This window comes from Euprymna scolopes, chromosome 19 (genome assembly GCF_053919585.1).
Source record: "Euprymna scolopes isolate OS-2025 chromosome 19, ASM5391958v1, whole genome shotgun sequence".
In the NCBI taxonomy this organism is placed as follows: Eukaryota; Metazoa; Mollusca; class Cephalopoda; order Sepiida; family Sepiolidae; genus Euprymna; species Euprymna scolopes.
The window spans coordinates 46,359,436-46,378,211 of NC_136500.1; the positions used below are offsets into that span (position 1 = coordinate 46,359,436).

Consider the following 18,776-nt stretch of genomic DNA (forward strand, 5'->3'; position numbering starts at 1 on the left):
ATATTTATTTAATCAAAATAATCGATTGTAGTTACCTCCCTTGGATATTGAGAACTCTTTAACATTAAAACTATAAATCGATAAATTTTATTTTTATTTGCATTTTTTTAAATTTTTTTTTTTTTACTGGATTTATTTTTGTTTTTTTTTATTTTTTTATTTTGAAATATATACTAATTTTGACATAGCATGTAAGTACGTAATGTTTTCACCTGAAATGTGTTGGTTTAAGACATACATCACTAATCTGGACAAGCACCTTTTATTTATTTATTTATTTTTTTTTTAAGTACGTATTTACCTAATTTGTGGGCGTAAGAGTAAAGGATAAACCGAGAGGCCACCGGTAGCCTCGGATAAACTCTCTGCTTTCTCCCCTCTCCCAGCGACGGAATTTTCGTCACAAATAATTGGGGGGGGGGGGCTACCCACCTACGCGCACATGCTTCGCCTACACGTACCCCAACGATTGTCGTCATGCGTGTCGACTGCTCTCTCTCCCCCTCTCTCTCCCCCTCTCTCCCTCTCTCCTTCTGTCAAAAAGTCGTCTCCTCCTGCACGATTGAGTAACTGACTTCTTTTACCAAAGAGGAAGTGATCGTACGTAATCGTTTCCACTCAGGCGAGTTGTCCTCCGTGCGCTTTCCTCTCTGTGTTAACACGTACTACTAGTGCTCTACTATTATAACTAATATTAATACAAATAATAATAATCATTATTATTATTAGTTGTTAATAATAATTCATCCTTTCTATGGATTTACTGCTGGACTTTTTTAATTGCAAATGCTGCTTTCAACGTCTCTACCCTCGTCAGATTCACGATGGTGAGTTTTAAAAACAAACCTTGTGTGTGTGTGTGTGTGTGTGTGTGTGTGTGTGTGAGAGAGAGAGAGAGTTTAAATGTTCTTTTAAGAAAAGTTTTCGCTCTAAAATTAATTTTTATATGTTATAAATGAACTGTTGTACGATTTAATTATGTACAAATTCTACGATATTATTAATTTTTTTTTTTATGGTTTATTTATTATAAACTTTCTGATAATTGTGATTTCGCGTATCCTGACCGGAGAAAGTAATCAATCCAATATTTGATTATTCGTTAAAATCACACACGCATTTCGCATTCGTAAAAATGTTTTGGTAAATTTTTTCGACGTGCCCCAGCGCCGCGGCCCAGCTCAACCTCCCCATGTTAAGAACGGCTTTCGGAATAAACACCCTCAACCTCAAAAACCGTTCTTAACCTGGGGTGGTGGGTGTGTATTCCGAAAGCCATTCTTAATATGGAGTAGTTGGGAGTATTTATACTACGCTGAGGTCGCTGAGATTAGTCGTAAAAAATATACCAATGTTTTTTTTTATTATTATTATTATTATTTTATCGGATGTAATTGATGGTTAAAATCGATTTCAGTACTTCGTTGTTGACCTTTTTCGTCATCTGATCTGATCGAATATATATGAATGCCCTGGAAAAGTCACTTCTGATTAATGCTTATTAGTTTCAAAATATGTAAACGAACTTTTGGCTGGGTGACTTTTCTGGGGCATTCGTATATATCAGATCAGACCAGCCAGCTGACGAAAAATGTCAACAAAGTACGGAACTTGGCTATAGAGGGTTTCGTCTAGCGTCTCATTTCGGATAACAAGAGTTGACGAGCAATTTTTTACGCAGTGTTGTCCGGGTAGAAGGTGTTGAGAAAAATAAATCCAAATATTTACGTTTACATTTTTTTAAATAAAATAGCTTACGTGACAAGCCCATTTTTTGTTATGGCTTGGTTATTTCTTTTCTTAAAGTCTAAAAAGAAGAGTTTTGTCATAAACAGAAGATTTGTGGTGACTTGATCGCAAAGTAATTCCTACGAACGCTAAAATGCAAATAGCTATAATTTCTTCTGTTTCATTTGAATTCGCTTTTCTCCTCACTTTCCAAAGCAAGGAAACTTTGACATGGATATATTAACTCAGAAGTATTTCCAACCAATGGAAACCTCAAAAAGTAACACCTATACGCGAATGTAGTATGAAATTCGTATAAGACCTGGTTAAGAAAATCAGTTTGAGAATCTCCAGCATCTAACCGAACGAAAAGAACCCAATTCAACACCAGGCCGAGGTGGCAAGACGAAAGAATTCAATGACGCGTATCCAGTCTTTCACTACTCACACAAATTTATACACGCACTACAGGTAACGCGCACACACACACACACACACACACACACACACACACACACACACACACACACACACACACACATATATATACAATGCCACGCTGCCAAATAGTCAAATGCACACATATTCACACAATGAACATTTTGACTATGAATATTTACTAACATTAAAATAACTTTTATATTCTTATTTTTTATATAAAATGTTTTCTTATAAATTTTCGTATTTCTCATTTTCCTTATATAAAACTGTGTTTTAGGTAGTCGTTGCTATTTGGTGATCCTTCTATTTCAATATTTCGTTTTATTATGCATGCCTTTCTCTCTCTCTCTCTCTCTCTCTCTCTATATATATATATATATATATATATATATATATATATATATCTTCGTTAATTTTTTGGTCTCTACAAAAGTCAAGGACCAAACCAAAAATATATTTGACAATGTAGGCATTGTTTAGCATCATATCGAATAACGTCCATGTCAAATATTGACAACTTCTACCCCATCCTAAAGTTTGTTTAAAGTAAAATAAAAATCTAAAAAAAAACGAAAGGCAATTTCCTAGTTTAGAAGTGTAACAACAGTGCGGCCTCTATTCCAAACCTCTATAGAAATAGTATTAAAATTACATTAACTAAAATTTGAATAATTTAGTGCTTTAGACTAAACATGCAAGATAGCATTTGTTATGTTTTCTCTATTGTGCTCCCTTGACCCAGGACTATACCCTAATCAATCATGCCTTTGGCGGCATAGATGCAGCACTCTCCCTAGATATTAGCGCACAAGTACATGCATCGTGTAACTTTTTGCGACACTACACTAATTAGCTTGGTTTCTCTAGTTACACAGACAGCTGGTAGCATCACACATAGCTTTTTCTATATCCCATTCCTTGTCAAAAACACGTTCCCAACCGATCTCTCAGATTGAGAGGATCAGCAAACCTCACTTCTAGATCTATTTCTGGCCATAGTTTCCAAGGATTGTGTAATAAATGTCCATAGCCCACTTGGGAATGCTGATCACATGATATTTGTATACTCTCGACACCAAGTTGAAAACCCATTACTCAAAACAAGGTACTTCAAAAAGGCTGACTGGAAAGTCTCAGAGACGCTCCTTTGGGTAGTATCTGTTATCTTCCTGCGGAACATTGCGGAAGTGAGACACTGAATGGTTCAAAGCAGCAATTGAAGCACACGTTACCACATGGAGGTTCTATAACAAACCCTAACCTCTCCTCAGTGGTTCATTTCTACTTGTGCAACTGCCACTGCTCAAAAACAGCATGCAGTCTATAGACTTATCTAAATCATCAAAAGTATATAGAAGCTAGAAATAATTGTAAGAGTGAAATAGCTATAGTCAAGAGAAGACATAGCAAAGTCACCAGAAAACACATTAAGTCGCAGAAATTAAGAACTCATGATTTTTGGAAAATTTATAACAGTGTAGTAAATAATGGGTAAACAGTTCCCCCACTATCCAACAATCTTAAGGTTGTTTGCACAGCCACTGATAAGGCAAACCTACTTGCTTGACGGTTTGCCTCTAACTCTACTTTAGACTCAATAAACCACCCCTCCCAAATTTCCCTTTGCAGATAGAACCCACACTCGATGATCTGAAAATCACCCCTTCTCATGTTGATAAAAAAGCTAGACAGCTTGAAGGCATGTCGTCCTGATCTCATCCTTGCTATACTATTAAAAAAATGCTCCACTGAGATTGCTCCGGTTCTCTCCAAACTCTTATAAATAAGTATATATAATAATATATAAATAAATACCTTACCAAATCTTGCTTTGTTGACTGCTGGAAAATTGCTTCTACGGTACCAGTTTTCAAGAATTCTGGCAAAAAGAACTGACCCACTCAATTATCGTCCCATTATCCTCCCCCCTCTCTCTCTCTCTCTTCAGCCAAATCTTTGAGACCTTAATTAATCAAGTCCACCATCTTGTAGATAATAAACTTCTTTCTGACCAAGAGTATGGATTTAAGCAAGCCTGTTTTACTGCAAATAGCCTAACTATAATATGTGAACGTTTACAACCACACACTAGATAAAAGAGGGGAGGCTAGGGCAATGACCTTATATATATTTTTAAAGCCTTTGACAGAGTTTGGTATGATGGTCTTCTCATGAAAATTAAATCATTTGGTATTACTGGACGAATACTTGACATAATCAAATCCTTCTTAGATAAGAGAAAAATGCAGGTAGTCCTTGATGGTCATACATCAAAAGCGCATGATATAAATGCATGTGCGCCACAAGGGTTGATCCTTGGACCTTTATTATTAATATTCATGAATGACATCCCTGATAAAATTTTCTGAGATGGGTATATTTGCTAGTGACATCATGCTCTATAACATACTCTAGGGGAAAATGAATGAACACATATCTAAGGAAATGGCTAAAATTCTAGAGGAAGACCTCTAGTTGAATGGAGTCATAGATGGACAGTAACGTTTAATGCTGCCAATACTTCTTTCCTTCAATAATTTTCTAGAAAGCCTCAACTATTGATACACTGCCTAAAAGTATTTTGTTCAAAATCCTCTGCTTAACATTCACAAACAACATGGATTGAAACAAATACATTGAGGTAATTGCCAAGGATTCTGCGAAGAAGGTGAGTGCTCTCTATTGTGCTAGAAGATTACTCACACCTGAGAGTATCCTGTACTTCTACAAAGCCATTATTCGCCCATGCATAGAGTATTGTCACATCCGATCTGGTGCATCTGCCATTACTTGCTCGCTCTTAAACTCGGTTAAAAAAAGAGTCACCAACCTAATAGGTCCTGCACTTTCAAACAAACTTTCAACCTCTGTCCCACCACCAGAATGTTGCATCTTTGTACAAGTATTTTAATGGAATGTGCTCTGATGAACTCAACATACTTGTACCCTCTCGACATAAATACCCTCAACTAACCCGATAAGCAGCAAAATCCCACCCCTATACTATAGAGATACCTAGATGCCGGAAAGCCTTCTACTCTAATAGTTTTTTCCCTCCCTACTAAACTTTGGAATTCCCTCCTAGGTCCCTGCTTTTCTGACTTTACTGATGTGCAGAAGTTCAAATGTAATGTGAACAGACATCTCGCTGCTCAACTCTCTACATAATATCTTTGTAAATTTGGTCCCAGACCTCATTACAAAAGCTATGAGTGGGGTCGACTGCTGGACCGACCACTGCATGATTCTGACAAAAGTCAGGATGCATATCCAACCCCTATCATCGTAACTGTGCCGCACTCTCTAGTAGTGACACCCGTGACAACTTTCGTCAACTTCTAGCTGAGAAGCTGGCAGACATAGAGCAGCTAATCAGTTCAGAGTTTGGGATGGATGAGAAGTGGACCTCTCTGTCCACCATCCTCTTGTCACTGCAGCCTAACCATTAGTTTAAAAACCAAAAAACACAAGGACTGATTTGACCACAATACCATGAGATCCCTACCCTCCTAAGAATGAACTAAGCACATAGCTATCCTGAATAACCCACAATCTCAACTCGATAAATGGCTATGGCAAGCCTTTCATTCTGATATCCAAACAATTCTCAGAACACTACAAGATGAGTGGTGGCTTTTAAAAGTCAGTGAGATCCAGAATCCCGCCAATAGAGGTGATATACACAGATTCTATGATGCAGTAAAAAAACATCTATGACCCCAAAAACTGCTTGTTAGATCTGTTGACGGAGCCTCTAATGAAAGATCAGACTATGATAGCGGAGCAATAGGATGAGCATTTCAACACCCTGCTCAATCAACGCACTCCAGTAGACCAAACTGTCCTTGCTGAGCTCCCTAAACACTCCATCATGTCAGATCTCGACCTTCCCCCAATCTTTGAAGAAATCCTGTATGCTGTCAGGACCCTGAAAGACAACAAATCCCCTGGACCTAACAACATCCCAGCTGATCTTCTCAAGGAGAGAGGTTACCTCTGTACATGGACACTGCATCGCTACATTTCCAAGGTGTAGAGATGGGTGTGTCCCGCAGCAGTGGAAGGATGGTTATCTACAAGAACCAAGGACACAAATCCATCTGCTCCAATAACAGGAGTATCTCTTTATTGGCTGTTGCTGGAAAGGTCCTTGCTAAGGTCATGCTTTGCACACTCGTCTACAAAATATCGGAAGAGGTAACCTCATAGTGTGGTTTTCATGAGGCAGGAGAACAGTTGACATGATCTTTGTGACAGGTCAGGTTCAGGAGAAATGCCAGGAGCAGCACAGGGACTTGTTCATTGCTTTTGTCAACCTCTTGAAGATATTTGACACAGTTAACAGGGGCTTACCGTGGCAGGTCCTGAAGAGATTTGGGTACCCACCCCAGTTTCTCAACATTCTTGCACACTTCCATTCGGGGATGATGGCTCGAGTAGTAGTAGTAGTAGGAAACAAAAAACCTCCTTTTGCCAGCTGTAACTGCATACATCAGAATAGAACTGATGATCAACACCCAGAAGACAGAGATACTCTGTCAGTACAATGCTGACCTCCGACCAAAAACAATAACTCTCACAGCAGCAGGGCAACTCTTGCTCATGGTGTCTACATTCAAATATTTGGGGAACATAATGTCTAACACCTGCTCACTGGATGATGAGATCCAGAATCGCTTCAAGCAAGCATCAGCATCCTTTAATCAGCTAAGGAGAAAGGTTTTTCAGAACAGCAACCTCAGACTCCAAAATATTAGTGTATACAGCAGTATGCATCACCACACTTCTGTATACTACCTATAACCGCCATATGAGAAGTCTGGAGACCTTCCATACAAGATGTTCCAAATGATTCTTGGCATCACATGAAGGGATAGGTGTTGGGGAGGGCAGACAACTGCAGTTTGGAGTCCACCATGATCCAATGTCAACATAAGTGGCTGGGGTACATCATTTGAATGCCCAGTCACAGACTACCGCGTAGAATTCTCCAAAGCTGACACAGTGCCGGTGAGCAAAGGAAGTGTTTCAGAGACCACATTCAGAGATCTCTGAATAGTTGTTGAATAGTTCTGGGATCTCTCGCACTCCCTCTGCTCACAAGGAGTGGACTTTATTGAGGAGCAGTGAATACAAGACCATACAGTGTAGTGTGCAAATAGGCATGCTCGTCAGTTCATCACGGTTCCACCTGACACCTCCTTCACATGCTCAATCTGTGAACATATCTGTATGTCAAGTATTGAACTATTTAAACATTAGTAGATTCACAAGGTGATTATCATCATCAGATAACGATCAACATCCAAAAAGATTGTATATATATTTATGTATATACAAGAGTGTGTATGTATATATATATATATATATATATATATATATATATATATGTGTGTGTGTGTGTGTATGTGTTATTTAAAAAAATGCTCCGCTGAGATTGCTCCAGTCCTCTTCAAACCTTACAGGTCTTGGATATGATCTTAAACTATATCCGATGGTGAGACGCCAGCTTGCGGGCTTTGGGGAGTGTGGGGACACCCTTTAATTGCCATTGCTCTCAGGTCCACTGACCCAGGTCCACTGCATCGCTACATTTCAGGTCCACTGACCCAGGTCCACTGCATCGCTACATTTCCAAGGTGTAGAGATGGGTGTGTCCCGCAGCAGTGGAAGGATGGTTATCTACAAGAACCAAGGACACAAATCCATCTGCTCCAATAACAGGAGTATCTCTTTATTGGCTGTTGCTGGAAAGGTCCTTGCTAAGGCCATGCTTTGCACACTCGTCTACAAAATATCGGAAGAGGTAACCTCATAGTGTGGTTTTCATGAAGCAGGAGAACAGTTGACATGATCTTTGTGACAGGTCAGGTTCAGGAGAAATGCCAGGAGCAGCACAGGGACTTGTTCATTGCTTTTGTCAACCTCTTGAAGATATTTGACACAGTTAACAGGGGCTTACCGTGGCAGGTCCTGAAGAGATTTGGGTACCCACCCCAGTTTCTCAACATTCTTGCACACTTCCATTCGGGGATGATGGCTCGAGTAGTAGTAGTAGTAGGAAACAAAAAACCTCCTTTTGCCAGCTGTAACTGCATACATCAGAATAGAACTGATGATCAACACCCAGAAGACAGAGATACTCTGTCAGTACAATGCTGACCTCCGACATTATTAGGGTCTCAACTATGGATTAAATAGAAACCGACTTGAAAAAAAAATATTCTATTAAAAACTTTCCTTCAAAATAACTGGATTCAGCATTAAATGACCTGAAAAGAGTTGATATGCTGTAAAACAAAAACAACCAACCAGCGAAACTTTACAAATGCCTTAACAAATCTTGCTTTCCTGACTGCTAGAAAAACTGCTTCTATGGTACCAGTTTACAAGAATTCTGGCAAAAGAACTGACCCATTAAATTATCACCCCATTAGCCTCCTGCTTTTCACCAAAATATTTGAGTCCATAATTAATCAAGCTCTAGTCCATCACCTTACAGCTACTAAACTTCTGACCGACCAACAATATGGATTTAGGCAAGCCCATTCTACAGCAGGTATTCTAACTTTAATCTCTGAATGTATATGCCATACACTGGACAAAACAGGGGAGGGTACAGCAGTAGCTCTAGATATATCTAAGGCTTTTGACCGGGTATGGCACGATGGTCTTCTCAGGAAAATAAGATCATACGGTATCACGGTATTACTTAACATAATTAAATCCTTCTTAAGTAAAAGAAGAATCCAGGTTGTCCTCAATGGTCATACATCCAAACCATATGAAATAAATGCTAGTGTACCTTAGGGGTCGATCCTTAGATCTTTATAATTCCTAATATTCATAAATGACTAAATGATAAAATTCTCTGAGATGGGTATATTTGCTGATGACACCATGCTCTATAACAGACATCTGTACCTCTATAAGGCCACTATTCGCCCATGTATGGAGTATTGTTGTTACATTTGGGCTAGAGCATCTACTACTAGTCTCTTGCTTCTGGATAATGTTCAAAAGAGTCATTAACCTGATAAGTCCTGAACTATCATCTAAGCTTCAACCTCTGTCCCATTGACGAAATGTTTCATCCCTCTGCCTGTTCTACAAGTACTTTAATGGTGAATGCTCTGATGAACAACAAACCCTTGTACTCCCTTGACGTAAATACCCCTGACAAACCTGACAAGCAGCAAAATCCCACCCCTACACAGAAATCCCTAGATGTAAGAAAGCCTTCTACTCTAATAGCTTCTTCTCTAGAACTACCTTCTGGGTTCCTGCTTTCCCCACTGTACTGACATGCAGAAGTTCAAATGTAATGTGAACAGACATCTTGCTGCTCAGCTCCCTACATAGTTTCCCGATAGTAGCCTCCTACATCAAAGTGGCAGTGTGCCTTGTTTGGAGTGAAAATGAAATAAAAATGTGTGTGCGTATATAATATATGTATGTATGTATATGTGTGTGTGTGTGTGTGTATATATATATATATATATATATGCGTGTGTGTGGATGTATATGTTTGCATGTATATTTATATATGTATATGTATTTTCTATGTATATATAAATTCGTGTATTATATATATATATATTATATTATATTATATTATATATATTATATTATATTATATTATATTATATATGCTTATGGAGTCTATCACTAAAACCCCAACATTTCATAAGCAAGCATGGAGAAATATAACTTTGTTCGCTAGATAAGTATATATAAGCAATCTGTGCAAATTGTAGTCAGTAAAGGAAAGGGCAGACAACTCCAGTTGGACTAAATCGGCGGCCATTTGTGTCCTGTTTTGCTCCGTTATATTTTCTATCCCCCCGTTCTTCGGGATGGCAACGGCAGCACCTGACCCGAGGTCATCCACGGAAAAGGAATCACGTAGGTGTTTTCGTTTTTTCTTTTGTTTTTCTTTCGTAGCATTTTTTTTTTTAAATTTTTACATCATTTTGTTTGTTTTTGGGTCCTTTCATCTTCTCTCGCGCTGGCTTGAAATTTATCCGATTCTTCACGCGTGAATCTTCGCAGAACGCCAGCGATCATTATTGTTACGTGATCAATTGTAATATTCGAAATTATTCCAGACATATTTGTCTTTATGAAAATTGGAAGAAAAAAAATGCTTTATTTAAAATTAAGAATAAGAACGCATAAAGAGAAACGCATAACCTATTTGCAGAGTACGTTTTATATATAAACCGTAATAGCGTTTTTGCATCGTTTTAGCAATTTGAAAACCATTTTTATTTTGGATGTGCTTAAAATAAGTTTTTCTTTTTTAATTATTTCTTGAGACATTAAATTCCGCTCAACAAGAATTTGCTTACAACTCGTGTGTATATAGTTCTCGCCTCTGTTTACTCTTATTTTTTGTATTAATCAATTATTTGCTTTAAAAAAATAGCATAAAAGTACGAAAACAAAGTTTAAATTTGCCAGAATGCATTTCGATTTATTCGTAAACAAGTCTGTCATTTGTAATATTTTGTTAAGAGGAAAAAATGGATTAGTACTTCGTGACTCTTGAAATTTGAAATGAATTTGGAAGCATTTAAACTGTAGAATAAGAAGTCATGTAAATTGATTTTTAAATTATTGAAAGGTTGTCTGTCTGTATTGTATAAAATATAGATAAAAGCTAGCTTAAGAACACTTAGATTAGACAGGAAGGAATCATATAGGTTATTTGGAATTTTAATCTATTGTTTTAAGGGAGACAAATTCTTTGACTGTTTGAACCTAACTATTTTTTTTACAAGGGTGCCATTTTATATCTTACCTTACCTTACCTTAACCTAAGGTTTAGTTTAGCAAAGGGTTCGATTCAGATTCCGTAGAAGCATTTAGTAATGACCAAATAATGCCACAATAAGTTAGTTTTAATAAGAATTTTTTTTTTGTTTCTTTTTTTTAAAGCAAAAGAATGAAAAACACTATGGCAACACCAACAGAATTAGCAAGTCTAAGAAACCTCATATTGCAAATCTTTTAGCTTTGTTAATGTTTTTATTTAAAATTAAACACGACAGATTATTAAATGGCAAATAAACTCGTCGGCTTGTTAAAACAGCGAGAGGTTAATGTGTTTATTTTTAAGCACTTTGAATTGATTTGAAACAAGGAACACTGCCGGAACCTGTTATAGTACATGTCAACAAAATAAAACGATAGGAGATATTAAACGAAGTAATAATTCCCCGATAGAATAAGGGTAATAATAATTAACACAATTAAATATTGTATGTTTTATGTTTCTTTCGGTTCTTTCGACGTGGTTACAGTCACGTGACTAGACTTCGACAAAACTCTGCATTGCGACTGTTGTAAGCAAAATCTTCCTATTTATATATTTAAACTTTTAAAAACAAAAACTATAAGTTTTAGTTTTTAAACTTGTAATTTAATTTTCAATTAGTTTGTAACCGCTACAAATCTAACCGCACTTCTCTCGCGCGTGCTGTTTCCTTCACCGCCGCCTCTCCCCCCTACACACACTTTCGTGTTTTATTTTTTTTTTTTAATTTTTTTTTTTCATTTACGGACTGCTGAGCTGAAATAATGTTATTTAGAAACCCATTCTTAATATGTAAATTAGTCTGTTTTTTTGTTTGTTTGTTTGTTTGTTTTTACCTAACACTAATAAATAAACGATACACTAAAAATCGAAGGTGCTTGTTGAGATAGTCGACAGATTGATTTTTTTTAACACGGGGTGGTTGAGTGGGGTTATTCCGAAAGCCGTTTTTAACATGGGATGGTTGGAGGTGTTTATACTACGCTCGCTGGACGCTGGGCTGGGGCAGGTCGAAAAAAAATACCGATTTTTGTTGTTGTTGTTGTTGTTAATATGTCGTTTTTAAGCAAAAACAATATTACGATCTTTATTTTCATGTTGAAAATAGTAATGTATCCAAAAATTATGAAAATTCATCGAATAGAACAACTACTATTGTGTTTTTAGTAAAAAAAAATATATCGCTAAATGTTAGTCGCCATTAAAATGTAATGTAAAATATTATTATTTTGAAAAAAAAAAAACACCGAATTCACCAGTTTAAACAACATTTGTCCTCTTAACTCTCTTGTGTAGAGTGTCATCATCCTTTTTTAAATTCCAGCAGTAGTCTGCCAACATACCAGTGTTCCATTTTCCTTTAAAACGTTTTTCTATCAATGAAATATCTTGATGGAACCTTTCGCCATGTTCATCATTCACATGGCCAAGATTCTCAGCAAAAAAATCCAAATGAGAGTGGAGCACATGAACTTTTAGAGACATGTTACATCCCATATCATGAAAATGATGCAATAGATCATTCACAACTTGCACATAGTCTTCTGAACGATGTTTTCCCAGGAAGTTATCACAAACTTTCTTGAATGACTCAAAGGCACATTTTTCTTTTCTCATGAGATGTGTGTTAAAAGTTTCATCAAGAACAATTTTTCGAATTTGGGGACCTATGAAGATACCTTCTTTTATTTTAGCTCGACTTAATGAAGGAAACTTTTCTGCAAGATATGCAAATGCCAAGGAATCCTTGTCTAGTGCTTTCACAAACTGCTTGAACAAACGGAGTTTAATATGCAAAGGTGGTAAATGGATTCTATCACTTTGCAGAAGTGGTTTGTATTTGATGTTATGTTTTCCTTGCTCAATTTCATCTCTAGCAGGCCAGTGCTTGCGTACATAGTGTTCAGCTCTTGCTCTAGAGTCCCATAAGCACAAGAAGCAACAAAATTTAGTATAGCCTGGCTGAAGGCCAGTGAGCATGGCTATAACCTTGAAATCTGCACAAACATGCCATTTATGGACTTCATAATGTATGCTTGCTAAAATTGTTTTTAAATTTTCATATGATTCTTTCATGGTTGTGCTGTAAGCTATAGGAACAGATGGCAGGGTGTTCCCATTGTGAAGCAAAACAGCTTTTATGCTTTCCTTGGATGCATCTAAGAAAAGTCGCCAGTTGGTGTTATCATATTGTATTTCCAGCTGTTCAAAAAGTCCAACAATGTCATTGCAGAAGCATAAATCATCTGTCAAAGTGAACAAAACATGCAAGTTTTGTGCACGTTTTCTGTACAATGTTATTTTCACACCTTTTCTAAGAAGATTTCGTTCTTTAAGCCTTGATGCAAGAAGTTCACTTTTGTCTTTGGTTAAATAAAGATCTCTGCATAAGTCATTTAGAGCATCTTGAGAAAATAGTATTGGTTTATTATTGCTTTCTGAATTAGAAAATTCTACTGTTTCATCACTATAATGTTCATCCCCACTGCTTGAACTCCACATTTCCTGATCAGGGGGTTTTGGTACAGGTAATTCTTTTGAGTGCTCAACTGGGTGCATTGCTGATTGCAAATTTGGGTAAACAATGTGTTTCTTTTTTTTTTTTTGCTGTTGTACAGCCCGTATAGTCTTGCTGACAAAAATAGCAATCATTAGAATGATCTTCCTGCTCTCGCCAAATCATTGGCACACCAAACTTCATGTGAACATTCTTTTTTGCATACCATGCGCTCAATGTTTTCACACATGTAAGGCAACAGGCATGAGGAGCCCATGACTTGTCTTGGTCTCCTATATCAAAATGAAAGTACGCCTTGTACAATTTCTTGATATGGCTGGTAATGCTGCACCTTTCTTTAGCAAATGTTAATTCGCCACATATCTAGCAGAATTTGCTTGGATCATTTTTGCACTGTCTTGAAGTCATCGTTAAAGCCTATACTGCATCTAAAGAATAAAGACAAGAAAAAAAGTGAATTGTTTTATAAAGAAAAATAAGGATTCCATAATGTGAACATGTTAAGCCATTATAAACACCCACTAGCAAGTTATTAGATTCTTTCGTACATAAAGTAAGGGGTTGATAAAATTTTATTTCTATTTTTTGCATTTAATTTAGTAAATTTTCAGAAAAGAATGTATAAAATGCCCCTTTATGTTTAAAACATTAAAATTGTAGTTTTTAGTTAAAAAAATACTTTATTGATATCTATTTTTAACCCTCAGATTTTTCCCCGTACCCTACAAATAAGGTTCTGAGGCAGGTTTTAGCTTCTTTTCCTTGATTTTTTTAGCCTACATTAAAAGATGCCTTTCTTGACGAATACCATGGCTTTTCGGAAGGTGGTGAACACCAAACCATGTGCTACAGCATTATGTTTTTACTTTTGAAAAAATTAGCCCTTGGTCTAGAAAATATTATGCTAACCAAGCTAGCTCTGTCATCTAGCTCTCTTAAATCTGGAAAAATAGCTCATTTCGGCTGACTCTAGCAAATAAATGATTTAACAATGATTTAATAATGTACATAATATGTGTATATTAAACTGTGTTTTTCTCTTAAGATTTATAATTTAATACACATAATATGTGACTGCAAAGTCGTCAGTAACCCATTTTTGACGTTTTTACTGAAATTTACGACTGTGGCAATTTTGCACAAATTATACCTAATTCAACAAAAAGAAAGCCAGAAATAAAATTTCCACGTTACTAGGTATACAAAAATTGCTGCAGATATCCTGTACTTTTTTTAGTGTTGCACAGTGTAATTGTAGCCAATGTATACTCACTATCTCTTTAGGCTTTGGTTCCGATCTCAGCTTGAATATATGGGAGGGGGGGCGTTTAGGAAATTGACCCCCACCTCTAAATTCCACAATTTGCACCCCCCCCCTTTCACATTAATCTCATAAAAAATTTATCTATTTATTTATTTTTTTATCACTTTTACTGTCGGGGATCCGTTTTCAATTATGACGTTCTACTAAATTGAACACGTACTTTGTGACCATCACCGAGAAAAATATTGCATCTCTCACGCGATTGGTGTTTATTTCCATCTAAAAACGGGGGAGGGTATTTTTTACCCCCAACTCGATGACAGCTTTTACAGATTTTCGAGTATGCTGTAAATGAATATCACAGTAATGTCCTATTTTAACAAGTAGTTTTTTTGGTTGTTTTTTTAATTCACAACAAATAATTGTTACTAAAGACAAGAAATTTTTCCTTTGAAAAAAAAAAATAATTTAAAGAATTTAACATGTGCATGTGAGTATTTTTTTTTTTTTTTTTTGAAAAAGAAATCCAGCAGAGTGCTCAATTAACAGGAAAATCCGAAAAATAAGAGCATATTTATATTTTGTATTTTGTGTACACAAAGTTGCTAGATGAGATAAGTCATTGGTACTATCGGTTTCAAGCCCGATAATTAGGACCGTTTTTAATATCCATATCCAGCTCTCTTCAGCCAATACTCATCTCCAGAAGAGAGCTTGATATGGATATCTAAAACGGTCTTAATTATCGAGCTTGAAACTGACAGTACCAATGACTTATCTCATCTAGCAACTTTCTGTACACAAAATACAATATTATATATATAAGTGAATGTATCTGCGTACATTTCCCTACGCAATAACTCTGTCAATTTTAAGTCTACAGACTCGAAATTCGATATTACTGAGTTTTGGGAAAATCTTTGTAATCCTTTTTCAGCCAGAAATTTGGCTGTTAAGGGGTCAAAGTTCAACGATTTGACCTTTGAGAACTCTACCAAACTCCTCCGCCAATTTTTGGTCTAAACACTTGAAATTTTAGATATAGGTTCATTAGACATGGATGTAACTTAATAACTTTATTTCAGCCCAAAACAATAAATGTTAAGGGGTCATAATAGGGGTCAAAGTTTTTTTTAAATTTACCTCTGCGGTCTCTACCAAACATTTGAAATTTGACATAAAGCGTATTCAGATATAGGGCAAGCTTTTTAATCGGTTTGGGTCGAAAATTTTTAGTTACCAATATATAAATGTATGTATGTTTGCATGTCTGCCTAAAACTTTTGACAGAGGCAACGGATTTTACCAAGATCAGTAAGTTCGACCTTTGATACGACAAACATCGAAAAATTGGCTAAAAACATTAATATTTTCACCTTCAACTGGGCACTTTTCTACAGGGGGGGGGGTCGCTTTTTTCACCGATATTTTTGAAAATCATCCTCTCCTTTCGATTGTCTAGCCTTAATTTAAACATAAATCATTTCCGGTTTGGTGGTGGTTGTAACAGCAAAGACGTCAGGTTTTTTTCCTGTTCTTTTCATCCTTCACGGTATGGGTTTGAGCCTGCCTTCCTACTACCACTCTCTTTTTTTTTGCTCAACATACACATCAAACACCTGGGCTGAAATGCTAGTATAAATATATAAAAGGAACTTTGTGTGTGTATCTTTGTTCTCTATAGACTCGAAAACAGCTGGTCCGATTTTTATGAAATTTCACATGAAGGTACTTTATGTGCTTGGCAGTGTTCTTAGATAGCTTTTGTATAGGAATGTCTTTGATAAATATCGATAATCGAAATAATCCAATGAAAGAAAGAACAGGTGATTTTGACCAAAATTAACATCTTACATAGCCTAATATCACAAGTGCATTTGAGAATTTTTATTACTACACAAACTGAAAAGCTCAACATATAAAATCAACAGTAGGTTCTTTGATATGACAGATGCATTTGAAATTAATGTTTCTGTTTAGAGCACAATTGAAGCATGATACTTGACTTTTGCATTTCAAACTTTTAATTTAAGCCATTATATATAAAAATAATTTTATAAAATAAACAGATTCTCTACAGTGCAATGTAGACTACAATATATTGTGAACTAAGTCACTGCAAGAAGCGTGCAAGCTTCCTCCCAATGCATTGCGATGGGTTCCCAACTAAAGCAGGCAAACAATCAGTTTGATTGGAAAATAGATAATTACACCGATTTCAATGATGATAAAAATATAGGAGTGTGAAACATTCATTGATTATCATTCAATATCCGGCAAAGTCAGGTCGCCATCTAGTGTATATATTTATATAATTTTGTATGATATTACTGTATGAATATTTAATATAATCAGATTTATGCTATCTAAAAGAAAGATCAACCTAGGCCTGCTTTCCAGCTTACTACAACATGGTTCTTTATTTTCAAGTCAAATGTAAACAAGTTTTTGTTGGGTCGTTCTATGAAATAATCAAATTCTTCCCAATTTCCACTACTATCAAGCATTACGGTGTTGTCTTATTGATCACAGGACATTCATAAACCCTTTGCTCCCATATTATCTTTAATATGGAGGAGAGATACAGGAAAATGCAAACCTATTTTTTTTCTTGGGAGATTACGCATCAACACCTTGACAATATCAATATTTTAGACTTTAGAATGAAGGCTCACTTTATTATATAAATTTAACTTGCCATGATCACTCATTTTTTGACTAAGAACAGACATTATTTTTGTATTTTCCAAATTAACAATTGTGCAACAAGAAAAAAAGAAGTGGGTAAACAAATTTTATAACAAATAACTTTTACCAAATCCAAGCAAATTTAATTTTTTATCAATTTGCACAGAATTCGAGTTTTGAAACTTTTTTTTTTTTTTTTTTTTCTAGATTTTGTAACACTGCAAATTTTTCCTGTTAAATATATTATTTTTCATGTTAAACAATTGCTATCAAATTATTTTTGTTTTCTCATCGATAGCTTAAAAGCAAAGGGTAAAATTTTGCTGCATTTTTTTAATAAATCATTTTAAGATTATTTTATTGCCACTGTCTAAAAATATAAAATGATAAATTTTAATTTAGCTTATATCTATTTGTAAAATGTACAGAATAGTTACCACTTCAGAACTAAAGAAAAAAACTCATAAAAGCAATTTTATATCTCAGATGCCATAAGTAAAACCTTTTTGGCATTTTATCCAATTAAAAAAATAAGATAAAACTATAAGTAAACTGCAAATGAGTTCAATAAAAGTTTTCACCAATTAATCTAATATATAAGTGACCTTGTCTGTCTGTGCAAAATGGTCTTTACCAAACTACTCTGTCGATTTTTTTTTTTTTTTTTTTTTTTGTGTGTGCAAACTTTAAACTTGATATATATATGGGATTTTTGGACCTGTGGAATAAATTTGATTTAGTTTTTAGCCGGTAAAAATAACTGCTAAGGGGTAAAAATTGAAATCAATTAGAACTTGGCAAATGTAAGTTGACTGAAAATGTTGCTCCTATACATGTGCAAATATACATTTATACATTTAATAACAATATGGTCCTGGATATGACCTTAAACTATATGCAGTGATGAGGCCCAGCTTGCGGGCTTTGGGGAGTGTGGAGCCACCCTTTAATTACCATTGCTCCCAGGTCCACCTGTTAGGGTCCCAGCTATGGGTTAAATAGAAATCGACTTGAAAACAACAAATATATTCTATTAAAAAATTTTTTCTTTAAAATCTTAGGAATCTGCATTAAATAACCTGAAAAGGGTTGATATGCCGTAAAACAAAAACCACCAACCAACCAACAACAATATTTTAAAAAGTTTTTATATATGTATGGACTTCTATCGGATGGTAATGAATAATGCTGGAGAGCTATGTCTTGGTTTTGATTCGATCTGATGGCACTCTTTTTTTAACTTTTAAAATGGTTACTATGTATTGGGTACAATATAATAATCAATAGAAAATTGGCTCTATAATAATACAAAATCTGCA

General features: G+C 35.6%; 2 protein-coding genes across 14 annotated transcripts in view; one reads left to right on the forward strand and one right to left on the reverse strand.

Moving 5' to 3' along the window:
* Positions 1-18,776, forward strand: part of LOC145303550 (uncharacterized) — a 553,816-nt gene that overhangs the window by 495,266 nt on the left and 39,774 nt on the right. The gene's annotated exons all lie outside the window — the stretch shown is intronic.
* Positions 9,850-18,776, reverse strand: part of LOC145303551 (uncharacterized) — an 81,874-nt gene continuing 72,947 nt past the window's right edge. The window contains exon 2 of the mRNA XM_080145056.1: positions 9,850-13,933. Coding sequence (XP_080001182.1) covers positions 12,248-13,639 — 1,392 coding nt within the window. The 5' untranslated portion in view covers positions 13,640-13,933 and the 3' untranslated portion in view covers positions 9,850-12,247. The remainder of the gene's footprint in view (positions 13,934-18,776) is intronic.